We start from the raw sequence: 27,666 nt of genomic DNA on the forward strand, positions 1-27,666 counted from the left end.
CCTGCCTTTGTGGCAGAATTTTGGACTCTGACCAAGAGGGCAGCTGTGGGTAGGGGAACCCCACTCAGATGGCCGAGTGGCTCAAGGAGAGCATCAAAGCACAGAGTTGTAGAGGGGAGACTGCACACTGGCGAAAGGGGAAGGATACAACTTAACAAGCTGCTGTTGTATGAGGTGATGCTCTGACTTGGATTCCTGCGTTGAGCAGGGGGTTGGACTCGATGGCCTTGTAGGCCCCTTCCAACCCTACTCTTCTACGATTCTATGAGAGGAATCCCACACTCTGAGCCCAAGAGTCAGCCTAAATCTCCAAGGTCTTTTGCGAGAAAGCCACTGGAGTGCTCATGTTTGCTCCATCTCCTCCACGCTTCCATTTGGAAACCACAGACATTCTCCAGAGAGGAATTCTGCCCAATCCTGTGCTAACATTATGGGGTCCCTCCCCCAAACTACCAAAACAAATGGATAATAATCCAAAATCCCCCAGTCTGCTTGAAAAAGTTCCATGATACTTTGCATGACTTGGTGCCTTTAAGAGAGAAAAAAAATACTTGAAGAAAAAAAAGGATGATTCCAAAATAAAAACAAGTATGGATACGAGCCAATTTATTGGAATGTGCTTGTCTGGGGCTGGAGAGGGGAAGGGACTTAAAGGGGAAACAAGTGGGAAGGAAATTGAGCTTGTGAGGAGTAAGGAATGGATGACAACAGGCACCTCATACGCATCAAACACGGTAAATTAAAAAATATATACACACCCATTTCTGAACCCTCTTCCTAGCTGCCCTACACCCCATCTTCCCCACCTAGAGCTTCACATCATACTTTTCCTGTACTGAGACTGCGTGTTCTGTTTGGATTTAGGGTCTGAGAGCTGCAGTTCAAGCTGTTTGTACAGGTTTCTTAGTTCTTTGACCTCCTGCAGCACTTTCTGTGCCTGGTTCCAGTGGGATGAAGCCTCTCCCAGCAGCCTCTCCGTCTCCTGCAAGATGGCCTCTGAGTCCAACTTGGAGGAAGACAAGGAGGAAGGGGAGGAGGTGGTAGTGGTGGCAGCGCTCGGCTCCTTTGCCTTTCGCTTCCCTTCCCCGTAGCCCCTCACCTCTGTTAGCAGTTCCTGTGTCTTTTCAAGTTTCAACGCAACAAGTTCCTGTATCCGCGTCAACTGCTCTGGTTCAGCTGAAGCAAACTGATCCTCCAGACCTTTCCTCAGCACTGCCCGGTGTGCTGAGGAAGAGTCCCGACAAGACAGGATCTCCTCCATGGAGGCACACTTGTTCTTTTCCGAGTGGGAGAGCTTCTTTGGAACCTGAGGAGTATACATGGTCCCTTTGTCAAAGGAGTCGTTGCGTTGTGAGAACTTATCCCAAGACATGACCTCCCGCCGCGGGAGGCTGTTCGTCCGGCTTTTCTCTGGTGGCTTGACATTCTCCGAATCTGAACGCCTTCGCCCAGCAGTGAGATGAGCTACTGATTTATCCAGGTCCACCCGGAAGCTCTCTTCACAGGTGCCATGGTCCTCTGGAGAGGCATCCTCCTCCTGGATCAAGTCAAGTGTCAGCATTCCATCAGATGTTGAGGTAGATGCCTACAAACACAGGGAACAAAGAAGAAAGGAAGTGTTCTGTATTTTAAGAATTATTGTGGAGTATCCTGCCAACAACACCACAAATCTACTCACTGATATCACTTCGAATGCAACTGTCTCTCTCCCACAAGAATTATGAACTAGGGCTAAGGAAAGAAAAAGAAGATACCAAGAGTGATGGAAAGAATGGAGGAAATGGAACTTTGGTAACTGGACTAAGTCTTAACATTGGTTTGTGGATCTGATGTCGTTAGGATTACAGTATATATGGTTCCAGGAATTTAGGGCTAGGAGGTGTCCTGTTGGCCACCAAGAGTTAATGCAGTTTTAGTGGACAGATTGGTGAAAATTGATTGGGGAGGCTCGGATACATATTGTGCCATGACCTTCACCTAGCTGCGCTCGCGCTCTCTTCTCTCTCTCTCTCTCTCTCTCTCAGGGATGTTATGAGGATAAAATGTGGGAAACCCCATCTACAGTATCCTGAGATTCTTGGAGGAAGGAATACAAATGTAATTAATTGAGCCAAAAATTCATATTACCAGAAGACTACACTCTACACTCTTGAATAATCCAGATTATGTTATGAGACAACTGGAGCGCCCAAGACACACTGGATTATAGGTGCCTATAAAGCTCAAACTAATTTACATACAGGCTGAAGGCTCTGCGATAGATGATGGGATGCAGTCAGATACCAAGAATGATGGGACTGCATGTGAAATGTAGAATTTGGCTCTGATCCATAGATGCTTCGCCAAGAGCATCTATGACTTGGAGCCAAATTCTGCATGTATGCAGATGCGCACACACACGCATCCATCCCAACGGCAAACAGAACAACAAATATGCACATTTTACACTAGCCAACATGTATTTTCTCCCTGTAACCAGTTTTTGAGTTTGCACTGTTAAAAAGCTGTTGGATTCTTGTTCCTGCCATACATACCACAGCCATCAAGTGCCCTCTCGTTGGAGGTCGCCTGGAGTGCTGAATCTTTGCTCTGTCACGTGTCGGATGGGCGAGGTAGCTTTCCTCCTCTACAGTAACCTGAAAAGCAACAGAAGCACACCATCAGCCATCACAACAAGAGACTCGCAACTCACTTGGTGCAGCAACTGAAGCCAGCTTGATAAATCATCGTGAATAATTTATCCCTCCAGTTTTGGCTTTCTGTGTGCAGCTCATCCATCAGCTTATCTTGGAACTCTCCGGCGTATTCATTACTCACAACAATTAGCTGGCATTTCTTTGGGGAAAAATGGTTCATCAGCTGGCAGGGCCTCGAAATTTGTGAGGCTGCAAATCCTCCAGGGAGAAACACAGCTCAGAACTGCGCTACTGGCAAACATTCCAGGTAGAAGCACTGAAGTGCAGGGCGCATGCCCAACAGAACACACTGTGTGCCTTTCTTTGCCAAAGCTGAGAGTCATTTTGCCCTATCTGTTTCCTTTGTTTGGGAATGGATTTTTGGGAAGAAACGCACACACCTAAATAAATGCGCCACTTGCTCTCCCGGGGGCCGGAAAATCTCAAATTCAATTTCGGAGAAGCTCTGGGGGCTCAATTCCAGTGGCAGGCGGGCCTGAAGGCAAAGGAGGCAAGGCCAAGGCAGAAGGGGTGGAGCCAAAAATACAGAAATGCCAGCATACTTTAGCTTTACTGCCAGTAATGAAGCCTTGGGAGAGTTATTCCAACCTTTGAGCATGGGGAAAAAACTGCACAAAAGCCGAGAAGCGGTTGGTTAGAGGAATGGGGGTGGGTGGCTTCTGTTGACTCTCTCAGCTTGCACACCCCCTAAAATTAAATCCCCAGCTTCACTAATAGAAGAACTTCCACATTTTTTCTTCAGCGATTTGCCTTACAAGGGACCCTTGTGTTCTGCTTAGCGCTGGAGATGGATCCAACTTATAGCGGGCATTGATTCATTTACTTTAATGAATCCATTTCTGAGCCGCCTTCCGAGATTACAGTCTTTCCATATAGTCTTTATATTTTCAAAAGGAAAACATCCATTGCTTCTTTCTTAGTTTATCTTTAGTGCAACCTGAAACCTTTATGTTGTTGTTGTGGCACCTAGTACAGTATAACTTAATTAAGTCTGCATAACACCTCCTCCACTCTGACTTACAAACTGCATACTTGGCTGTTTTTGCCCTGACCAGGAAAACCTTTCTCCTCTCTGCCTCACCACCACCAAAAAAATCTATTTTTATTCATTCATTACGTTTCTTTACTGCCCAATAGCCAAAGCTCTCTGGGCAGTTTACAAAAATTAAAAACCTTTAAAATACAATATTATACACACACACACTCACATATATATAAAAATGTAAAAGCCCTGTTTGCACACAATCATATAAACAGACAGCACATACACACACACATATCCAGTTTTATCAATCAACACTAAGAAATCCTAGGACCTGATTAAAAGCCTTATCATATGCTGCCAAATGCATGAGAGTAAAGGAAGGTCTTAACCTGGCACCAAAAAGATAACAATGTTGGCACCAGGCAGGCTTCACTGAGGAGATTGTTCCAAAATCAGAGGGCCACCACCAAGAAGGCCCTCTCCCTTGTTGCCACTTTCTGAGCCTCCCTCGGAAGAGGCACCCAGAGGACGGCCTTAGAAGATAAGCGTAGTATACGGGTAGGTTCATGCCAGGAGAGGCACTCTATCAAGTATTGCGGTCCCAAGCCATGTAAGGCTTCATAGGTCAAAACCAGCACCTTAAATTGGTCTTGGAAACATACAGGCAGCCAGTGCAAGTGGGCCAGAATTGGTGTTATATGTTCGGACCTTCTTGTCCCTTTTTGTTATCAATCTGGCCGCTGCATTTTGCACAAGCTTCTAAACTCTCTTCAAAGGCAGACCCACATGGAGTGCGTTGCTGTAATCTAGGCTGGAGGTTACCAGAGCATAGACGACTGCAGCCAGGTTATCCCTGTCCAGATAAGGGCATAACTGGGTCACCAGCCAAAGCTGGCAGAAGGCACTCCGTGCCACTGAGGCCACCTGAGCCTCAAGTGACAAAGGGAGTTCCAGGAGAACCCCCAAGCTACGAACCTGCTCCTTCAGGGGGAGTGCAACCCCATCCAGAACAGGTTGAACATCTTCCATCTGGTCAGAAGAACCACCAAATGACCTCCATCCAGTCAGAAGAACCACCAAATGACCTCCATCCAGTCAGAAGAACCACCAAATGACCTCCAGCTGCTGAACTTGCCTCCCAAAGAGGAAGCCCTGGGATATGTTGAAGAAGGCTCAACTGCCATCATTTGGCACTCCTCTGATGCTCAGGGACTCCTTCTCTGTCTCTGCAGAGCAAAACGACCTGAAGCCTGAGAGGGGAAAGGAGGAGAAGCTGTCCCTGTCGCCATGTGCAGGAGCAGCCCCAGCCTTGCAGCGTTGTAGTATTTTATCCAAGCTGCCTTGGTGGTCCTTCAGGATCAAAACACGGGATAGAAATCAAATGAAAATATTTGCCATTGGCTGTGCATCTTTTCCCTAAACGTAGTAATAAAGAAACAGCATTCTCGATTCCTCTATCCCTCACATGCAGAATGAGTCACAAGCCCGCAGAGGCAGCTCTCGAAAGCGAGACAGATGGCCAAATGATGACAGAGACAGCAGGCTGTGGTCTCAGCTCTTCTATTTTTTTTTTTTAATCACCGTTCCTTAATTCAGTTCCAGTGTTTAAAGCTCCTTTTGGAAAAGAGCCGGCCCTTTACATAAGCTCAGGTTACAGTGGGCGGGAGGGCAGCTGGAAGGGAAAGGATGCAGAAACAACAGAGAATCTCAACATGTGGATCTGGAGGTGTGCAACACAGGAGTGCTTCTTTGTTTGATCAGTGCAGAGCCCTGTGGACTCACTGTGTGCTGGGCTTAATAAACACGTGTGCAGTATGCCTTTTGAGGTCCCCCCGCTCTCACTGTTTCTGGAAGGGGCACAGAGGAGCAAGGCTCACGCAACGCACCACGCCCCTCCCAATCTCACCAACCGTGTGCCAAAAGCAGGAAGCTCCTTACAAGAACGAATCGCTCCAGATATTTTATGGACCGGGGAGCACTGGGGCACAACCCCTTAAGGCTCTATCTCCTACTACAGACATCCCAACTTGGGTTCCTCCAGATGTGTTACACTACAACTCCCATCAGCACTAGCCAACATAGGCAGTGGGCAAGAATGATGGGAGCTTTAGTCCAAAACATCAGGAGGCATCTAGGTGGGGGAAGGCTGCCCTACTGTAACCAAGCCTAAATATATGTATGGTGGGCACTGGAGAGAGAGAGAGAGAGAGAGGGAGGGCCTTCTCAGTGGTGGCCCCTATCCTATGTGGCTGCTTTTAAGAGGGCTTTACAAACATCTGTTGTCTCTCTCTTTTTTAATTGGACAGATTTTACAGTATTTGCTGCTGGTAAATATTTGAAATTGTGTTTTATTTTCACTAGCTCATTTTAAAACTGTTTAAAATTGTAAGGTGCTTTTACACTGAATGTTACAGTTTTATATTGTGGTTTTAATTTTGTGAACTGCCCAGAGAGCTTCAGCTATTGGGCAGTATAGAAATGAAATAATGAATGAATGAATGAATGAATAAAATAGTGTAAGTCGCCTTCGGAAGACCACAGTCTTGAAAGTAGGCTAAGAAATGTATTAAATAAATAAATAAATTGAAATAAATGCATATTCTTCACCTGTTTGCCTTTGTAAACCTTTGTGTTGTAGGGGATTACAAGGAATGGACTTAAGCAGAAGAAAAATAAACCTTGGTGGAGCAACTGTGCCGTTCACCATAACAAAGCAACATGGCTGCAGGCACATGGAGAGAGCAGAGTTTTACTTTCAAGTGATTCCCTCTCTTCTTCCTGGCTTTGAGGTCCCATGAGCCCCACCAAGAATTCACAGTGATTATGGGAACACTCCCTCACCCCAAGGAGAGTCACAGCCAAAGGCAAATATCTACCCACCTCATCCAAGATGCGGTTTTTGGCCCGGGTTATTGCAGAGTTGAGAGCGTTGATCCAAGACTCTTTCTCTTCAGGACTCACAGCCAGGAAGACAAGGTTAGGGGCCTATGAGAAAAGGAACTTGTGTCAGCAGCCAAAATGGGGCTGTCCGTCTGTCCATCCTGTTAGCATCACGTCCTCAACACACTCAAGCTAAGGAGAGGGAAGCTGCATCCGTCTGCACCAGATGACCCAGCACATGCAGCTTCTCAGTGGAAGAGGAAACATGTGGAACAGAGGGCCCTTTACTGCTTGGCTGCTGTTGAAAAACGTCCATATGACGGCTCTTACCAAACAGGGAACTGCTTTTCTATCACGTCCAGCTATAGTGAACTGAGCATTATCATGTTCCCCCATACACTAGGAGATGGGGAGCATTGTAACACTCCGCTCTCTGTCTGACCAGAGCCTGCAGATGCCTCCACTACACATGGAAGGAAGGAAGATTTATATCCTACCTTCCCACTAAAATTAGTGCTCAAGGTGGTTGAGAGTGATAAAATACAGGAAAAAAATGTTACATAATTAAAACAAACACATCCGTTAAGAACACATCACTTCAAAAGCAAAAGGAAATTAACAGCACCCACCCATTAAAACCTAGCTCAGTAAACAAGACTGCTTAACCACCAAAAGCCTGCTCAGATAAAGATGTCCTCTCCTACAGGTGGAAGGACAATAAAGATGGAGTTAGCTTTGCCTCCTGGCATGCGGTTAGGAGCATCACACTGGATAGCTGTAAGTGCTGCCCACACAGTAAGCGGTCATAGAATCATAGAATAGTAGGGCTGGAAGGGGCCTACAAGGCCATCGAGTCCAACCCCCTGCTCAATGCAGGAATCCAAGTCACAGCATCCCTGACAAATGGCTGTCCAGCCTTGTCTTGAAGGCCTCCAGTGTGGGAGAGCCCACCACCTCCCCAGGTAATTGGTTCCATTGTCGTATTGCTCTTACAGTCAGGAAGCTTTTCCTGATGTTCAGCCGGAATCTGGCTTCCTGTCACTTGAGCCCATGATTCCGTGTCCTGCACTCTGGGATGATCAAGAAGAGATCCTGGCCTTCTTCTCTGTGACAACCTTTCAAGTACTTGAAGAGTGCTATCATATCTCCCCTCAGTCTTCTCTTCTCAAGGCTAAACATGCCCAGTTCTTTCAGTCTCTCCTCATGGGGCTTTGTTTCCAGTCCCCTGAGCATCTTTGTTGCCCTCCTCTGAACCCTCTCCAGTTTGTCTGCATCCTTCTTAAAGTGTGGTGCCCAGAACTGGACACAGTACTCCAGGTGTACTAACCAGTGCTGAGTAGAGGGGAACTAGTACTTCCCAGGATTTGGAAGCGATGCTTCTATGAATGCAGCCCAAAATAGCATTGGCCTTTTTTGCAGCCACATCACATTGTTGGCTCATATTCAGCTTGTGATCGACAACAATTCCAAGATCCTTCACGCTTGTAGTGTGGTTGAGCCACGTATCCCCCATCTTGTAACTGTGCATTTGGTTTCTTTTTCCTAGGTGCAGAACTTGGCATTTATCCCTATTAAATGTCATTCTGTTGTTTTCTGCCCAGCGCTCCAGTCTATCCAGATCACTTTGAATTTTGTTTCTGTCTTCCAAAGTATTAGCTATCCCTCCCAATTTTGTGTCATCTGCAAATTTGATCAGCATTCCCTGCACCTCCTCCTCCAAGTCATTCATAAAAATGTTGAAGAGCACTGGGCCCAGGACTGAGCCCTGCGGTACCCCACTCGTTACCTCTCCCCAGTTGGAGAAGGTCCCATTGATAAGCACTCTTTGAGTCCGATTCTGTAGCCAACTGTGGATCCACCGGATCGTTGTTTCATCTCGCCCACTTTGAGCTAGTTTGCTCATCAGGAGATCATGGGGCACTTTGTCGAAAGCTTTGCTGAAGTCGAGGTATATGATGTCTACAGCATTCCCACGGTCCACAAGGGAGGTTACTTGATCAAAAAATGAGATCAGATTTGTCTGGCAGGACTTGTTTTTGACAAATCCATGTTGGCTTCGAGTAATCACGGCATTGTTGTCAAGGTGCTTCCAGATGGATTACTTTATGATCTGCTCCAGAATTTTCCCAGGGATTGATGTCAGACTGACTGGTCTGTAGTTCCCAGGTTCCTCCTTTTTACCCTTTTTGAAGATAGGGACAGCATTAGCCCTCCTCCAGTCATCTGGTACTTCCCCCGTCCTCCATGATTTCTCAAAGAGAATAGACAGCGGTTCTGAGAGTTCTTCTGCCAGTTCCTTTATGACTCTAGGATGCAGTTCATCTGGCCCTGGAGATTTGAACTCATTCAAAGTAATGAGGTGTTGCTTGACCATATGCCTGTCGATCTCAAGCTGCAATCCTGCCCCTTCAGCCTGTACTTCACCTTTGCCAGGGGGGTCATAGACCCTCTTTTTGGAGAAGACTGAGCCAAAGTAGGAATTGAGCACCTCTGCCTTTTCTTTGTCATCTGTTATCGTTTTGCCATCCTTATTTAATAGCTGAACCACCATTTCTTTCCTCTTCCTTTTACTAGGCACGTAGCTGAAGAAAGCCTTTTTGTTGTTTTTAACATCCCTCGCTAACCTCAGCTCGTTCTCAGCTTTAGCCTTCCTGACGCCATCCCTGCAATTCTGTGCTACCTGCCTGTACTCTTCCTTTGTTACTTGGCCTTCTTTCCACTTCCTATATGTGTCCTTTTTTGTTTTCAGGTCATCCCGAAGCTTTTTGTGAAGCCACATTGGCTTCTTCTGTTGTCTTCCACCTTTTCTTCTTGTTGGAATTGCTTGTGATTGTGCCTTGAGAATTTCCTTTTTTAAAAGCTCCCACCCATCTTGGACTCCATCTTGGTCACCACTGTTTCGTCTGTGAAGGTATTGGAGCACAGGGCTGATGGAAACTGGGCATTTCTGAACAGGCTTTGGAACTATGGAGGCAGGATACCAGGCCAGCCTGGTCCTAGGAAAATGTCTTAGAGTGGATCAGATGATTTCTCCATCTAGACCAGTGTTTTCCTCTCTGACTGGCAGTGGCACGCTGGGGTCTCAGGCAGGCAGAGAGAGTCTTTTCCATCACCTACCTACCTGATCCTTTTTACCTGGAGGCGTCAGGGACTAGACCTAGGAACTTCTGCCTGAAATAAAGCAGGACTTCTACCACAGAGCTATGGTCACCACAGTAATGCCATCCATGCCAACAGCTGCCACACCAAAGTCAACATCCAACATCAGGTGCAGGAAAAACATGTCAACCCCCCGCCCAAGCTATTTTATTATTCGATTTGGTTTGTGCTCTGCCTTTCCACGAAAAAAAGGGCACTCTGCATGGCTAACTTCCTGTTAATCGAGACCAAGCCAAGCTCAATTACCCCGTGAGCCAATGCACAGCATCCTGAAAGTGGATCGACATACGTGTTGAAGGTTCACAGATGGAGGGGGTGTTTCCACCACCGATTTACTCTTGAGCGGGCTGTGTGTGAAGGTTGTTAGGGATACATGGTATCATGGCCATCAGGGAAAAACCGGATTTCTTGCGACTGCTTAAAAGTCCAGTTCTTTTCCTTTAGTTCGGTTCTCCCTGGTATAGTTGCTGTGTGCTCCGACCCCCACATTTACCTCAGGTATGCTGCCCTGCCAGGGGTGTGCCTTCCACCGTGACCGGGCCAAGGGGTGTTTCCTGTCCCTGCACAAACTCACTGGTGTCTACTCAGAAGTAACTCCCATTGTGATCAATAGGGGCTTCTCCCTGAAATGCACACTCCCAGAGTTACTAAATTCCCATGAATTGAAATAATGCATGTAGCAGCCTTAATGTTGAAGCTTCCATCAATTGCATCATCAGCTGATCAGAGCAGAAATAACATTGTGTTCCTTTAGCGATTGTTCTTTGAGGGAGTAAATGATGCTGAGGGGCAGGATGTGCGGAGAGAAGGAGATTGACCTGGTGTTGAATGGGGTGCGGCTACCCTTGAAAGACCAGGTCCGCAACCTGGTGGTCATTTTAGACTCCCAGCTGTCCATGGAGGCTCAGGTGTCAGCCATGAGCCGGGCTGCGCTGTACCAACTCCATCTGATACGGCGGTTGCGCCCCTTCCTTCCCAACCGTCTGCTCCCAGCAGTAGTACATGCCCTGGTCTCCTCTCGTCTAGACTACTGTGATGCACTTTACGTGGGGTTACCCTTGAAGACGGTTCGGAAGCTGCAGCTGGTACAGAACGTGGCGGCTCACCTGATTAAAGGAAGCCGCCGGCGTGATCACATCACTCCAGTGCTGAAGGAGCTGCACTGGTTGCCAGTTGTTTTCCAGGGCAAATTCAAGGTGTGGGTTTTGACCTTCAAAACCCTATACGGTTCCGGCCCAGCCTATCTCAAGGAGCGCCTCCAGCAACGCCAGACAGGCCGCTCAACAAGATCAGCCTTGGATGGCCGTCTCTGTCCCATCAGCCAGGACAGCTAGGCTGGTGAGGACGAGGGAGAGGGCCTTCTCTGTGGTGGCCCCCACTCTGTGGAACCCCCTCCCTTGGGAACTCCGCCATGCCCTCTCTTTAACGAACTTCCGCCACGCACTGAAAACTTGGTTATTCCGGCAGGCATTTGGGGTGGGTTAGGGTATTTTTAAATAATGTTTTAATGTATAATTTTACTGTTTTAAATTGTACTGTTGTACATCGCCCAGAGAGGCTGGGTGACCGGCCAAATGGGCGATTAAGAAACTTACTTACTTACTTACTTACTTACTTACTTACTTTAGATAGATAGATAGATAGATAGATAGATAGATAGATAGATAAGATTGTCCCCAGCATCGTCAGTTTCAGGGGAGGGAGCCCACTGTGTTCTTTTCATGATTGTTCTTTAACGGAGTAAATAATGCTGAGGGGCGGCAGGGAGACAGAGAGAGAGAAGGAGAGTGATTTAGGTAGCGACACAGGAGGAAACCTCCTGGGATTTTATCAAAGGTGAAAGAGGGGGGAGCCTAAAGGGGGGGAGCCTCTCTTATTGGTTGAGCAGCCCCTGCCTGTCAGATGAAGTCCACACCAACCCCCCAACCCTACCCGGAAGTATGTTCTGTGAAGCAACTTTTACTGGTGCGATACTCTTGCTCGTGGAGCCCAGCGCAGAGCAAAGCCGGCTCCTTGAAAAATTCGGGTAAGCTACGATCGGCTTCTCCTTCTATTGTCATGCAGAAACCCCCAGAGTGAAGAAGTTGTGTGGTTTCTTCAAAGAGCCTCCAAATCCCAATTCTTCATTGGCCAGTTAGACAGGAGATCGCATTTTCTTGGGCAGGAAGTCGGGATTTCATAGAATCATCGAATAGTAGGGTTGGAAGGGGCCTACAAGGCCATCGAGTCCAACCCCCTGCTCAGTGCAGGAATCCAAGTCAGATTTGTTGATAACGTAAAAAGTTACCCCAGCTTGTTTGCTTGTGCAGCGGTGGTCATGTCAGCAATGGACTAGGGGTGCTATTAAGGACAGCAGGTTTTAGCTGGAGGGGGACAGAGACATTTGATGGAAAGGAGGCTGACGCTGCTCCTATGTCCATTAGGCATTACCGCTTCGTTAACCTAGAGAGGAAGCTGTTGCTGATAGACAGAAAACTTATTTCGCCCACCTTTAGACTTTCACTAAAGGCCGGAGAACTGGTGGAAGTAGTAAGGCTGCAAGTCATAACTTGACAAACCATATGGTTTCAGCTTTGAAAAGAGGACACAGCCATGGATGTGGGAAGAATAAGTGCGAGGCTGCTTTAACAGAGGATAATTCTCTGGGTTGCAATCTAGCAAACATAAGTAGGAGGAGGACATGGATTTTAAACATATGAAGCTATCTCATACTGAGCAAGACCACTGTTCCATCTAGCCCATTCCTTCCTGCTCAGACTGGTAGGGGCTCCTCAGGGTGACAAGCAGAGAAGAATCCCTACTAGCCTGCGACCTGAGAGGATTTTGACTGGAGATGCTGCCACGGCTTGAACTTGGGAACCTCTGTGGGCAAAACAAGTACACTACTGAAGCTCTATGACTCCTTCCATGGTCATCGGGTTGGCCACTGGGCCACAGAACCCTGGACTAGCTAGGCCTTTGGTCTGATCCAGCAGGGCTCGTTACATTCTTCCAGGTTTCCACCATATTAAGACACAGACCAACAGTGCAGCAGGTGCCACAAAGCTCAGGAAGGAAGGAAGGAAGGAAGGAAGGAAGGAAGGAAGGAAGGACCTACTGTGTTTCCAGGTTCCTTGGAGTGGGTGAGTGAGAACTTGCTGTAGTTCTTTTTGCTTCTGCTTTTGGATTTCCTGAGCTCTTCACACTTCTCGTAATCGTTCAAGTCAAACACTTCCTGGATGTTTTTCTCATCTTTTACCTGAAGAACAGAGAAATGACACACACAAACCATATTTTCAATGAGAAATGTAGGTTCTTGCCTGGCTGCAGTTGTGTCTCCACTACTCATCGTTAGCTGGCTTAACTGGCATGGCTTCACACTTCACCACACCGCAATGTCTCCTGGGAACTGCAGTTCTGCAAGCAGGCTAAGGACACAGGATCCCAGTCCACTGCACTTTGACGGGCACTGCCAACTGAATGCAGCTGTTTGCATGGTGACCAAGGGCGGGCATAGAAGCCTTGTACCACAGAGATGCAGGGACAGAGCATCTGCTCCATCTCTCATGGACTGCTGGTTTCCCAACTTGTTACTGTTCAAGGGTCTGAATTCTTCTGAGCTTTATGGATATGGATCTCTACCACAGAATTCACAAAACTACATTTCCCAGGATTCCTTGTAGGAAGCCGTGACACTTAAGCCAGTTGAAAAATCTGGCTTTGAGACCAATGTAGACAGGCTGTAAGACAGCCTCTCTCAACGTGGTGCCCTCCTTTTTTTTTACTACAACTCCCAGCATTCCTGACATTAGCCATGCCGGCTGGGGCTGATGAGTGTTGAAGTCCAAAATATCTGAATGGCACCAGGCTGGGGAAGGCTGCTGTAAGATGTGCGTGAAAGTACACCAAACCCATAATCATACCTGGGATTGCCAACTCTCTTCCTGGCAAGTCTCTTCCTGCATCTCTAGCATCTGTGCAAAAAGCAGAAATTCAGCAGGTAAAGCTTTCCCCGTACCACATCTCTGTAGCAAGTAAAGCTTCACCTGTGAATTACAAAACTTTGGCAACTCTACTTTCACCCAGCACCGTTGGCCAAGGGTGTGCTACAGAGTTCCTGGTTCCAATCTCACCTTGGCTATAATCTGACTAGGTGAAACCCTAGCCAAGGAGGGTTGCCGCCTTTGCAACTGCCCACTGTAGCCGTGCCACTCACAGCCGCTTAACTGGAAGACATTCGCTGTTGATGTTTATCCCCACACCAGGATAACAGGAAAGCTGCATCTGTTGCTTTCGACAGATTAAACTGCTGTTACAAAGGCACAGCAGCCGGGCCGGGACAATGCTCATCTTTGTGTCCTTTGGCGGCAGTATGGGCAAAAACCCCTCTCCGTTCCTCAGAAACAGTCCCTCCCACTGTAATATGGGGATAATAATATTGTCCTACCTTATAGGGTTGTTATGAAGATTCCTAAAATAATGTATGTGCCGATGTTATATTTAGACTTTTCAAAGCACAACAACTGTGAACTAAACAGCATGTTAATTCCTGCCCACTCATCTAAGGCTAATTAAGAAAGCTTCAGCAAGTACTGGTGAAAGTGAGAAAGATGCTAACTCTTCAGCCACAGCTACATTCCAGCAAACTGATCATGTCTATTCATCCAAAGATCCTCAAAGAAAAGAGGATCCACAGAGTTATTTGGGCCTCTTTGGAGCAAGAAAGGAAAGCAACTCCTCCTTCATATTGAGGCACCTCAACTATCTAACACTCCCCACCCATCCACCTATCTATCTATCTATCTTCCATTGGAACATGCAGAAAGAATAGCTTGGAAAAAGGAATATTTACAGCTGGATATTGGGGAGAGAATAATCAGGTTTTTCCCTTTCTAAAGTCACTGGTAGCCAGTGCATACCACGACACCTGCAGCAGCCTTTCCCAAACCGGTGTCCTCCAGATGTGTCAGACTGCAATTCCCAGCATCCCCAGCCAAGATGGCCACACTGGGAGGTGCAGTCTGACATATCTGGAGGACCCCAGGGTGGGGACAGCTGACATACAGGGTCGCCAACCTCTCAGAAACCTCCTGAGGGTGAAGGTTCCTCCCGATGTACATTGAGCTACACAAAGTCCATCCATTCCAAACAACCCCAAGACCGAGGCAGGTCTGTCTGCCAATCACCCCTGCACAGATCAGCAACCCAGGCCACAAAACACTCTACGGAGAGAGCAGGAAGGTGCATCCAGAGCAGGAGGGAGGACCGGCAAGAAAGCGACACTGCCTATGACAGAGGAAGCCAAAACCAACAATGACAAAACCACCCCCAGCCTGACCTGGACAACCCTTCCTAATGTCAACTGTGGGCGCAAGGTTACGGATCAAGACCCCCTTGGGTCAGACTGAAAGGTCCATCTAGCCCAGCAACCTGTTTCCCACAGTGGCCAACTGGACGCCTCCCGGAAAAACAACAACCCTCAGCCACGAAGACAAGAGTCCTCTCCTGATTTTGCTCCTCATCACTATCAGAGTGGCTGACCACTATCAGTATTCAGAGGGGCTGAACATTCTCTGAACATGGAAGTTCACCCAGGAGTTTGTCTAATGGGGATTAGACTTTGAAAGGGGCTTTGATGGCTTTGAAAGGGGTTTCAAAAGCCATCTACGCTGGTCTCTGCCATTGCTGCATCTTGCGGAAGCAAATTCTACAAGCAAAACTGACTTGTTCTTAAAATATAAAACCTCCAAGGGAGGTTCCAAAGACAGCAACAAAGGAGATGACCTTTTTGGTGATGGCCCCCCGATTGTGGGATGTTCTCCCCAGTGAGGTCCACCAGGTGCCAACACGGTCCCCTTTTCGATGCCAGGTTAACATTTTCCTCTGCTTCCCAGGCATTTGAGGGCCTATGGTAGGCTTCTTAATATAAGTATTTTATGGTTAACTGTGTTAAGCTGTTTAATTTTTTTTAATGTATGTTTAAATCCCTGTTGTAAGATGCCTTGAGTCTTTTTCTGAGAAAGGCGTCCAAGAAATTTTAGAAGAAGACGACAACATGCAGCTGGCCTAAAAAGCCTTCATGCCCAAATGACACCCCGCCTGACTAATTAGAATGAGGAACTAATCCACTGGAAACTGCTACTGTGCTGGACCAATGAAAGTGAATGGGAATTGCATGAGAGCAGGGCAGTTTGTTTCAATGAGACTCACTCAGAAGAACCTTCTGGTGGATCACGCCACATGGGTTAGATCCAGGCCTCACTCTGCCACCCAGTATCTGCCACATGAGGTGGCCATCTCACTGCAGGGGTGCCTCTGAAAGTGCGTCCAAATTCTGTTTTCCACGTTTATGCTAAAGGATGAGAAGCACTTGGTGCTTAGCAGATGCAACAACATTATTGCCTGGTGCAGTTTGGAAGGAGGCGCAACAAAAAGTCGAGGAGGAGGAGCACGGTCTATTTTTAACTGGGCCAGCTCTCCGCTGCGTGCTATACGACCAGTTCGTTCAAACAGCGCAAGACACGCAGCCCGTGCTGGATTTGCAACAAGTTAAATAAACCACATCCTTCGTTGCTAAGCTTTTTGTCCCTAGAGAAGAGATTAGCCAAAATGAGTTAAGCCCCGGCACTAAAGAGCGCAGACTCGTGTTGTGCACCTGAACCCAGGGAAAGAGACCTGGGACCCATTTCCAAATGGCTGTAGTCACAGAGCATGGAAGACAGAATTGTGGATCAGTTAAACCTTGGTCTAATGCAAGATTATTATTTTTTTATTAAAGAAATTAACCAGTTTTGGGTAAATGTCAGTGTGTGAAGGCTTCCAAGTGCATCCGGCAGAATGCAAAGGCAGCAGAATTCACACACCCCAAATCCTGCTAATTTCTTATTCTGTCTGATGGGAGACGTCTGTGAAACCCAAATACTTGCATTCTCTTATAGCAACTCCAGCCAGTCAAGTCAAAGACCACATGCGACCTCCTTTGCATATCCCAGCATAGGGGTTTCGCTCTGCACGGATGGATTTCCTTAGTTTTTAGGAAAGACCACATGCGACCTCCTTTGCATATCCCACATGCGACCATTCCTTAGTTTTTAGGAAAGACCACATGCGACCTCCTTTGCATATCCCACATGCGACCTCCTTTGCGACCTCCTTTGCATATCCCACATGCGACCTCCTTTGCATATCCCACATGCGACCATTCCTTAGTTTTTAGGAAAGACCACATGCGACCTCCTTTGCATATCCCACATGCGACCTCCTTTGCATATCCCACATGCGACCTCCTTTGCATATCCCACATGCGACCTCCTTTGCATATCCCACATGCGACCTCCTTTGCATATCCCACATGCGACCTCCTTTGCATATCCCAGCATAGGTGTTTCGCTCTGCACGGATGGATTTCCTTAGTTTTTAGGAAAGACCACATGCGACCTCCTTTGCATATCCCACATGCGACCTCCTTTGCATATCCCAGCATAGGTGTTTCACTCTGCACGGATGGATTTCCTTAGTGCTAAATCTGTGTAGCGCACAGGCACACACTCTATCAACAGGAAGCTCATTGCTCTTCTCCCAAATGCCTGGCCTGGGCTGCGTCTCCACGTAGGTCTTTCTTGCATGCCACTGTGGTCAATCTTTATGTTTCTCCCTGAACCAGGGGAATTGACTCCCATCAATGCTGAGGACCCTACGTCAAACCTAAGAGGAGCCGAAAGGGCGGGCTCAGCTACGTTTTCTTTGTCGATTTCCTTTGTTGATTTCCTCAGCTAAGTTTTCTTTGTTGATTTTCTTGTTACTGGGTCATTGCTTGCTGTTTAAGTAGCTTGGTTGTTTACTCTTTTGTACTCTTTTTAATACTGGTTTTTGTGGAACCTTGGCAAGAAAGAAAGAAAGAAAGAAAGAAAGAAAGAAAGAAAGAAAGAAAGACAGCCAGGTGGGAAAAAACAAAAGAGGCAGATGCCTGGAAGAAAACTGGGGCAAAGAACAAAAGAAAAAAGAAGAATGTTTGGATACCTCAACAAAAATTCATTCCAATGAAACCTGGACAGGAGAACTGATCATCATGCTTGATTTTGCCCCCTGGGTCACATCTGTATGTCTCCAACACTTTAACAGCCCCTGAGATCTGTCCCTGGAAACTGCAGTCAAGCAGCCTTCCCCAGCTGGTGCCCTTCAGATATCTTGGATTACAACTCCCAGCTGGCTGGGGGATTCTGGGAGTTGTAGTCCAACACATCTGAAGGGCACCAGCTTGGGGAAGGTTGGACTATTGTGTTTTTTTCCCCTCCCAGTTTAAGTGTTGTTTTGCTGGAGGTTCTGTTGAATTTTGCATGTGCTCGTCTTTTGTCCCATTAGCATCTCCCGCCAAACAGGTTTTGCAGGTTGCGAGAATGTTTCAAAAAACGTGCAAAACCTGTTTGACAAGAGAGAGACAAACAAAATTAGCGTGTAGATTATGGGAAACAAGACCACTTTGAACACTCAACTCTGCTCGCGCGCGGAGCCAATTGGCTCAATTTCTCTCAGGACTCAATCTCACGGTGGGGAGAATGCACTCTGTGTGCGTGCACCTGCACCGTATGTGTGGAGAGAGACAGACCGAGGATGCATGCTCCACCACAATTTTTCTTTTATAATTATGTACAGAAAGTCCCAATCAAACTGGAGGTCAAATGAGCCGTCCGGGGGGGGGGGGGGGGAGCTGGGGGGAGAAGGCTTAGCCACAGAAACAGCAATGGATTGTGGAAGAAGAAGACAAAGGTAGTGTTCGTGGCCAACACCCTGTGGTACCAGAAGTCGGAAGTCTTATCCTACTAAATTAACATCGGGCCCAATCCACCAGGTAAGTTCTACTACACAAACTCCAGTGAAAGGAATGGGCCAGCAACACCTCTCTCTTTCTCTCTCTCTCTCGATCCCTCTCTCTTTCTCCCTGCTACTCCACTTTCAAGAGAATTGCCCCATTAGTTGACTGAGTGTCTGGTTTTCAAGGAATACACTATATGCAAACTTTTGCATGTTGCCCTACCTAAGTAAATATGCTTTCCGGAGGATTCGGAATGGAATGGACAACTTCTTTTCATGGGATTTGAAATAAAGAACAAAGAAAACAACCAACCACTTATTTTTATCATTCTCTTCCCATTCACAAAGGCATCCGAACTTCTTGGGATTCCTGAGTTTTAACTGGCAATATCCAGGACTATGGAAGGTAGAACCATGATTCTTCTCTTCTAATCACCTGGCGTTCGTGAGTACAAGAATACTGGATACAATTATTTGGGGAGTTTAAGCACAGGGAGAGTCAACAGCGGCCTCCCCCCACCCCCTGATGTGTTGGACTACAACTCCCACTGGCCCTACACTGGGGAAGACTGGCTAAGAGATTCTGTACAGCTTTTTCCTGTAGAAGAGAGCTTCAGCTATTGGGCAGTATAGAAATAAACAAACAAATACATTTTCCGATGCCAAACATCTTATGAGGCAACGATGTAACTTTAGGAGGCACCGTAGCCATTCCATTCCCTTCACTGACACTCTTTTGGGGTCACAAAAAGGAATCTGTTCCAGGGGGGCCAGGACTCTCCCAACTAATCAGTATGTGTTTCAAACCTGTGATCGAAGTGTTTGCTTATTGACAAAATGATTCAGTGGTCATCGTTCTTACTTGAAGAAGAAACCATTGGGAGCCTGAAAGGGTTTAGTGTGCTGGAGTCCAGGAGTAGAACATTCCCACGCTCAGCCCATGGTGTCTTGGAAGCAGATGAGCCTGCGGCTGGAACCAGCACGGTCGCATGTCAATAAACACAGGCCTTCACTCTCCGGGGGCATCGATCTAAGCAGCTTGCATCAGGCTCACATCCAATGGGTTTTAGCATGACACTGGAATTTGTCACAAGAGGTGCCCTGGGGTAGCAAGAGATCTCTGCCCTCCACGCCAGTCAAGAAACAACATTTTGTGCACACTTCATGCAGAGGCCTAGATTGGGGGGCTGCGCAGGGGGCCAACAGGTACTCAGAAAGATCCTGTGATAGGAACCAGTTTCAAGCCTATGATCTGGATCAACTAAACTTCATGCAAACTGTTCCTAATGTGCAAAATGCAGCAGTGGTTGCAGAATTCGCCATCCTGTGAACTTGGTGGCGTTTACTGCCCCAAGGTATGGTGACTGGCCACCAACTTAGACGGTTTTTAAATGGGATCAGACACCAAGGAGAGGAAGGAGGAGGTCTGTGACTATTAGTCATGACAGCTAAATGGAACCTCCAGGCTGAGAGGCAGTCTATCACTGAATTTCAGATACTAAGAGCAAACAAGGGAGGCTGTTGCCTTCAGTTCCGTGCTTATGGATGTCCTGGACACATCGTGTTGGCCACTGTGGGATGAGGAATGCTGGACTAGAGGGATCTTTGGTCTGATCCAGCCGAGCTCTTCTTACATTCTTCAGCTTAAATCCTCCCCCACTCCACCTACAAAGTAGGGCTCTAGTCCTTAATGTTGAAAGAGAGGCTTGGTGATACCTGGGCAATGTCTAGTGACCAAACAGAAGACCGAGGGGGGCAAGCAGGTGTTCTAGTGATCACCAGAGAGCGTGTCATAAGAGAAGCAGAAGTAATTATGCAAAATCAGTCTAAGTATGTTCACAGTTTGTATGACTCATAGGTCAAAGATCCAGCTTTTCTCAGTACAGGGTTTGGGTGGCCTGGGCAAGCAATTCTGGAGTTATTTTTAGCATGGAGAACACCCAGCCCTGTCTATGACCTGCATCATAGTTAAGATGCGGAAGAGCTTGGAGGAGGCCTGTATGTGGAAAGGCGAAGGCACTATGTCATGCATGCTCTCGAGAGCCCGCCGAAGCACAGACAGCAACACAGAATTCCTGGGATGCGCCCACGGCAAACGCCGCGCATGGAGCCAGAACAAGTGAGGATGTGATCAGGAAGAAAGAGTGCCAAGGGACATGCACTGCATTGGTTTCCTCCGGCATACTAAAGGCTCATGCTGGGACTAGGGGAACAGGTGAGGGGGCTTGGCAGAAAGGGGAGACTTAGCTCTGCGCCCCTCTTTGTTGAGACAAAACCAGCGGCCAGAGCACGCCTTCTGTGATGCACAGCACTGCTTAAGGGCCAGGCAGATTTTTTTCATGTGGAGCACAAGATCCGACATGGAGCCGGTTCACATGTGGCTAACTTAGAGCAAGGCGAAGCCTCTGCTTCGGGCAGCAGATTGGGGGGGGGGGGGCAACATTAAGATCGGCAGTGCGGGAGATCCGACAGATCTGACCAGCGTGGTGCAATCCAGGCCTATGTTCTCCTGCATAAACTGCATCGGAAGAAACAGGATTGGGCCAGCCTGAGGAAGGCTCTCCATGGCCCCCTTGGAATATGCTTCCTTTAGGGGGAGCTTTTCCACGAGAATCCCAGGCCATGGTGCAATGCAAGAGGGACCCAAGAAACACACCTCATTTGTCCGGCTGCTTCTTCCTGAGAGAGGAAACTGGGCAGCCGATCAGCAAGAACACTGCAAAGAGCCAGAACCTGGTGGCAGGGAATAACATTTTGGGTCATCTAACTGAAGGAGGGATTCTCCTTCAGTTAGAGAATCTAATCGAAGGAGAATCCCTCCTTCAGTCTTACAGAACATACAGCCCGTGCATGCTTACTCAGAGCCAAGTCCCACGGCGCGCAACGGAGCTGCCTCGCAAGTACAAGGGGGAGGACTGCAGCCGCAGCCACTTCAGAGCAGAAGCTTAAGAACATAAGGAGAACTGTGCTGGGTCAGACAAAGGGTCCGTCTAGTCCAAGGTTCTGTTCCCCCAGTGGCCGGCCAGCTGCCTCAATGGGAAGCTCACAAGCAGGACATGAGCAAGCAGCACCCTCCCACTCATGATTCCTGGCAACTGTTACAAGAGGCATACCGGGGTAATATACAGCCATCAAGACGAGGAGCCATCGACAGCCTTGTTCTCCATGCATGTATCTAAAAGGAGATTAGACATCCAAGCTGATGGCCACCACTACATCTTGTGAATTGGCCCAGGAGCCACTAAGAGACGACTAATTTCAGGTTCTTTCAGAAATCCTGATTGGCTCCTTCACTGAGCTTCCTGATTGGCTAGGTTTTGCCCCAATCAAGAACTCCTGAAGGATCTTCAGGATTCCGAGTTCCACCATCAGTAGACTGGAAGAATGCTCTGGGAACGGCGCATGGCAAAGACGGCCAACCTTTGATACGGAGGCTGAGACCAACCCATCAAGAAACTTTGTCCCCCTCTACAAATTTTAGTCATGCTATGCTATGCTCAAGGCATACGTCAGGGATGGGGAACGTGTGACTCTCCAGATACTGTTGGGTTGCTGCTCTGATTATCCTTCACCATTGGCTGTGCTGGCTGGGGCTGATGGGAGTTGCAGTCCAACAGCATCTGGAGGGCCACACGTTCCCACCCCTGTAATAAGTAAATAAATAGGGGAAGGAAACAGATGCCAAGCTGTATGAGGCAGAGATTATTCTGTGCCTTAATGTGATATCTTTCAGGTTTTGTAGGCTAGAGGTAAGGGACGTGTGGCTCTCCAGATATTGTTGGGCCCTGATCCCCACCAGCCCCAGCCAGCACAGCCAATGGTCAGTGCTGATGGGATTTGTAGTTCAACAACATCTGGAGGGCCATGGGTCCCACACCTCTGTTGTATGTGACATCTGTGTCATATATTTGTAGGGCATGATTTGCTGTGGGGTCAGTGTGGGCAGGATGGTGCCCCCTCCCCGCCCCTGGACCACCACATGGGGAATAAGGAAGCCCACAATAACATGACCACTCATCATGCCTGGACCCGGAGGAGACCGGCTTCTGTTTTCCTGCTTGTCGGCACCACAATTCACATTGCTTCCACAACTCTTGTCTATGCAGGCACAACTCTGGCTAACGTTTCGAGAGGGGGACAAGAATTTAGAGAGGGCGGCCTTCCACAGGATGCTACAAACCACAGTAATTAGTTTCCCGAGGGTAGGATGGGGGAATTGACACGCTGCTCACAACAAAACCCCGTGGGTTGGATGGTGGGGAAAACACCATTTCCTTGAAACGTGTACAACTTGTCAAGAAGAGCAGCAAGGGCATGGCGATGTTGCCTCATTAATGGATCATCCCAACCTGCATGCATCTGCAAATGGCTTAAGGGCAGGGGGAAGGGGGGGGACACTGTCCTTTGTTCAGAGAGGTGTCACAGGAGGCACCTTCCTAAGGAGAGGCATTCTGTCCTCTTGTGCAAAAGTCATGGGTGGGAGCCTCTTCTGACCTAGTGCCTGACATCCACAGTTTTTAATAAATACATTAAAAAATAATTAACTTTTTTTGTTTATTAAAAAAAAGTGTTTCCCAGTCAGTCATTTTAAATGGGTTTGATTTACAGTGCAGGCCTAAGCACGTTTACTCGGAAGCAGGGCCTGCTGTTTCAACGAGGCTTACTCTCTAGAACAGTCATCCCCAACCTGGCACTCTCCAGGTGCACTGGACTACAATTCCCATCATTCTTGCCGGCTGGGTATGGTGGGCCTGAAGGCTAGGGTGCTGGGAGTTGGAGTCCAGCACAACCGAAGTGAACCTGGCTGGGAAAGACTGGCCTAACAAATATGTTCAGGGTTCACGTTTCAATTGACTAATCCAACTGATCAATCAATTTAAGGTTGCAGTCCTACAATGGCACGCTTTGCACGCGCATGGAAAAAAACCCTAGACCCGGCCAGAAGTGGCCTGCATTCCTCCCAGCACTGCCGTGCTTTGCCTCCACTCGCTCAGCTGTCTATCAAGCTATCGGTCCTGGATATCAGATGTCCTGTAACTGGAGCATCCGGTGTGTGCCCCTCTGTCTAATCACCTCTGTGCATTTCTAATGCCTTAGTTTCCTACCAGCCAAGCACCCGTTCAGTTTCATGGTAATTAAATGCCAATTCTCAAAGGCTGGCTTCTGAATAGCTTCTTCCATGAAGACTTTGGCCTCATCCCCAACTGAAACAAAGCTTAGGGATCCCATATTTATCCATTTACCTATCTTCCCATATCTATCTACCCAGATGCAAAGCTCATTATCTGAGGCTCTTCTCTGAGTGCCCCGCCAAATGAGGAGAGATGGGGTACAAGACAGAGGGCCTTCTCAGTGGTAGCACCCTGTATGAGGAATACCCTCCCCAGAGAAGCTTGCCAGGCGCATACATTACAGTCTTTTTGGCATCTGGTGAAGACCTTTCTATTCTCCCAGGATTTTAAGAACCCTTTTTTTTTAGTGCTTTTAGATCACTGCACTTTTATTACTGCTGGTTTTACTTGGGTTTTATGCACAGGAGTGCTTTTACTCTTTGTTGCTGATTTTATCTTGGTTTTATTATATGTTGTTTTTATTCATTGTTTTATCATTTATACTTGATGTTTTTAATGTATTGTACACTGCCCAGAGAACTTGGGTTATCAGAGGGCTGAAAAGCTAAATAAATAGTTATAGGTCAACCACCTGTGTTCATTTCCATCCATTGTTCCCCTGGCCTCTCCCTGCCTCTGTTTTCCTGCTGACCCCCACTATCTAAATTTAGACTCACTGGGGTAGGGGGCCTGTCCATTTTGCGCACGTCACATACAGCAGTTTTGTATAAGCAAAAATGGCATGAAATAAGAGAATGTGCTCTTATTTTGCACATGTACAAAAGTTAACTTTCCCCCTCCGCTACCACAAAGCTGGGTTCAGGAGGAACAGGGCCACCTGGACAGAAGACAAGAGTTGCAAAACAGTCTGAGAACCCAGCACCTCTTTTTTAGGAATTAGTCACCTGTTTACAGGCACATGCTTTTCAGTCTTGCCACCAAGAAACTGCGGCCACTTCCTAGCACTCTGGAGTGAGGTTTAAGGTCCAACATTTGTGCCCCAGCACCTCTTTTTAGAAATTGACCATTTTAAAATATCCCAAATACGCACAGGCCATGATGGCAAAAGGCCAAGGCAACAATAACAAACATTAATAAGGGGGAAATGTCCAACGTCTCATTTGCTTGCATGTTTGCCCCATAGCCACTGAGGTTTTGTTTCGAGAAACAAGCATGAAAAATGTAGCTCTGGTTTCCCCACCAGCCAAGGTGACAATACAGAGAATGAGAGGGGGATTTGGGCAGGGGGAGAGGAGTGTTCCCCATGCCAGTGTCAGAACATAGGAAGAGCCATGCTGGATCAGACCAAGGGTCCATCTAAACTTCCTTCTCCTGTTAGGAGCCTTTCCACCTCGAGGAGCAGAAGGCAATTCCAAAGTGTGTGTGTGTGTGTGTGTGTGTGGGGGAGACGCATGCACACAGCCCAAGACATTTTGGTTTGTGAGATGGAAAAGCCACATGGCATCCATCGGTCCCACCAAGACACAGGCGGTATCATGTCCAAAGGGACATTCATCTGAGCGACTCCCCGTTCGTTTCAGCTGGTTTGCACAGGAGAACTTCGAGGGATTGGTGCCCCAGTCTGCTGCTCAGAACATTACCCCAAACCCACTGTCCCATTTGGTCGCCTCTGCTGGAGAAAAACTCCTGCGGCTGCTTCCAAACGGGAGGATCTACACAGGGTCAGCCGCACACAGGACAGCCAGGTGGGCCCCTGAGACCGGCAGAGGGCTGCCCACCAGACACAGCCGTCTAGCCCCAGCCCCCAGCCGTGCCCCTGATTCACCCAGGTGCTGCCCAGAGACACGACCCCCTCCCAAGCCTACTGCTGCCAGCCCAGCCCAGAACCCAGGCTCTTGCTGTGCGTACAGCGCTGTTCAGAAGAACGAGCACAGCTGCGACAGGAGACCCACACGCTCGTTTCAGAATGAGCCGCTGTGGGACCAGGGTTCAATCCAGTCCCCGCTCGGCCCCAAACATAGCCCCTGATCTCAACCCCATTCCCCATTTCACTCACACACACAGGCTGTGGAGCTAGCAAAGGGCTCTTTAACCCCGGCCTTGCTGGTGTGGTCAGCAAGTTTTTGGCCAAGTCCTCCTGTTGTGATGCACCTTTTGTCTGCACCCTGGGAAGGGGGGGCTGACCTGTCCAGTGAGGGCAAAGGGCTCAGACGATGGCGTGCATGGGGGTGGGAGGAGCCCTTTGCCAGTGCCTTGACCCCTCCAGCCCTCGCTGAACGAAAAACCGGCCCTCCTGGGATAAGAACTGGCCGCTAGACAAGGCCATCTCGGTGACTGCTCTTTCCTCCCTAATTTCCTGTTGTAGCGATCCAGCTATTGTGTGTGGGGGGGCTGCTGCCATCTGGCCACGGCCCCGCTCCCCCCAGCACCCATGCAGAAGCCGCGGTTGCAGAACCAGCCCCGCGAAAGGGGAAGGAAGGAGAAAGGACGGGAGAGTGCGCCTGCCTACCTCCTTCTCCGAGATGTACAGCTGGTCCCCCTTCAGGACCACATAGCGGTTCTTCCAGATTTCCCGGAAAATGCCTTTCCCACCGAATTTCCGGACCCAGCCTACTTTCTCGGGCTGCGCAGGTTGTTGGTTTCCATCTTGGGGCCCCTAGGTCCAAAGAAGATAAGAAGAGAGGTAGGGAGAGGAACGGGCAGGAGGCTGCCGAGAGGGGCTTTATCCGCGTCTCCCACCTTCCCCGCTGCCGGAGAAGAAAGGCGCCCGCCCCCGTCCGCTCGGCTGCCTCCGTCCCTTCCCCAAAGCTGCCGCGCAGCGCCGCGCATTCGCCGCGCAGCAGCCGTCCCCGCAGGCGCGAGTTTTGCTACAGGCCCCCAAACCACGAAGCTGGTGGGGTGGCGCGAGGTACACGAGCGGGGGAGCCCGAAGCGCCGCCGCCGCCGCCGCCGCGGGCACGGCGAGGGAAGGAGGCCCCGGGCATCCCCGCCGGCGCGCTCCGCCTTTCACGGGACCCGCCGCTGCCCCGCCGCGAGGGCGCGGGCGGAGGCGCGGGGGCGCGCGGCGGCTGCCCAGACCGCACGGCCCGAGCGCCGGCGGGACTCGAGCTGGGCGTCCGCGGCGGGAAGCCCGAGAGCCGCCGCTGCAGCCCGCGGCCGGAGCCCCTCCGGGAGCAGGGCGCCCGCGACGCCGGCCGCGGCTCACCCGTTTGGCGGAGCTGGTCTTCTTCATCATCCCGCGGCCCGGGCGTCCGGGGGGAGCGCAGCGCAGCGGAGCGGAGCCCCCGCGGCAGGGAGCGGGCGGTCCGCGGTCGCCGCCCGGGGGGCGAGGGGAGATCCGCGCGCCCCTTCCCCTCAGCGAAGGCGCAAGAGGCCCCCGGGCGCGGGACGGGCCGGCTCGGCTCCGGGGCGCGCGCGCATCTCCGCCTGCCCGAGGGGCCCCGCGCGCGCGCCCGGCCGCCTCCCTCTCCCGCGCGCAGGCACTGGGGGGGCTGCCCGGGCCTCCGCAGCCCCATCTATAGCCCGGCGGGCTGTGACGTCGCCGGAGTCCGCAGCCGAAAAGGCGAATCGAGGCGCGCCGGCGGGGAAGGGGGCGGGCGCCTCCCCGCCTTTGTTTGGCTGGAGAGGTCGGGGGGGGGAAGGGGAGGGGAGGGGAGGGGAGGGGGGGCGCGCCATCTCCAGGCACGGGGAGCGCTCTAGCGGAGGGCCCAGGGAAAGAAGCGCAGCACGCGAAACGCGGGGGCCGGAGGGGTGACGCAGAACACGCAAACGAACAAGCGCGCAGCAGGTTCTGAATCCTGTTGAATGCTGCAACGCTCGCTGCAGGAAAGTCCTGGGCCGCCTTTCCACCGCGTCGGCGCTTTTTGTGACCATCTGTTTTACTGATCGAACTTTTAAAAGAGTCACCCCGGACCAGACGTCCCAGTCCTGCCGTTGATGGGAACTGTGAGTCCATCGCTTCTGGCTGGCCCCGGCCGGGGAAGGCCGCCCGAGGTCCTGAGAGCGACGTGCACAACCGAAACAAAACAGAGCAACGGAGACCGAAACGCGAACCCGAGAAAATGCAGCCGCAAAGCATAATAGA

At 49.4% G+C, this 27,666-nt stretch overlaps 1 protein-coding gene across 4 annotated transcripts; it reads right to left on the reverse strand.

Annotated features, from left to right (window-relative positions):
* Positions 1–589: 589 nt before the first annotated feature.
* On the reverse strand, positions 590–27,071 carry PLEKHO1 (pleckstrin homology domain containing O1). Of its 4 annotated transcripts, XM_084824647.1 has the most exons (8): positions 26,788–27,071; positions 26,092–26,238; positions 19,373–19,480; positions 13,623–13,673; positions 12,818–12,958; positions 6,562–6,666; positions 2,535–2,636; positions 590–1,585 (listed from the first exon to the last, which is right to left on the reverse strand). In XM_084824647.1, exons 4-8 carry the CDS (start codon positions 13,671–13,673, stop codon positions 815–817), a joined length of 1,170 nt encoding a protein of 389 aa, XP_084680773.1. In that variant the 5' UTR covers positions 19,373–19,480; positions 26,092–26,238; positions 26,788–27,071; the 3' UTR covers positions 590–814. The 4 variants fall into 4 exon arrangements, with proteins under 4 accessions (XP_084680773.1, XP_084680770.1, XP_084680772.1 ...); XM_084824644.1 differs by lacking the exon at positions 19,373–19,480; XM_084824646.1 differs by lacking the exons at positions 19,373–19,480; positions 26,788–27,071 and adding an exon at positions 21,624–21,685 and having other exon boundaries at positions 26,092–26,239.
* Between the last annotated feature and the right edge of the window lie 595 nt (positions 27,072–27,666).

This window comes from Heloderma suspectum, chromosome 17 (assembly GCF_057233095.1).
Source record: "Heloderma suspectum isolate Gila_16-S chromosome 17, 16-S_ref, whole genome shotgun sequence".
Classification (NCBI taxonomy): Eukaryota; Metazoa; Chordata; class Lepidosauria; order Squamata; family Helodermatidae; genus Heloderma; species Heloderma suspectum.

Bases quoted from the DNA above. Each gene is read 5' to 3' on its own strand.
- PLEKHO1 (XM_084824644.1), bottom strand. From the start codon at position 26,817: ATGATGAAGAAGACCAGCTCCGCCAAACGG. The intron at 26,239-26,787 runs GTGAGCCGCGGC...CTTTGGACCTAG, and splicing joins AGACCAGCTCCGCCAAACGG to GGGCCCCAAGATGGAAACCA. The intron at 2,637-6,561 runs GTGGGTAGATAT...GTTGCTTTTCAG, and splicing joins AAAACCGCATCTTGGATGAG to GTTACTGTAGAGGAGGAAAG.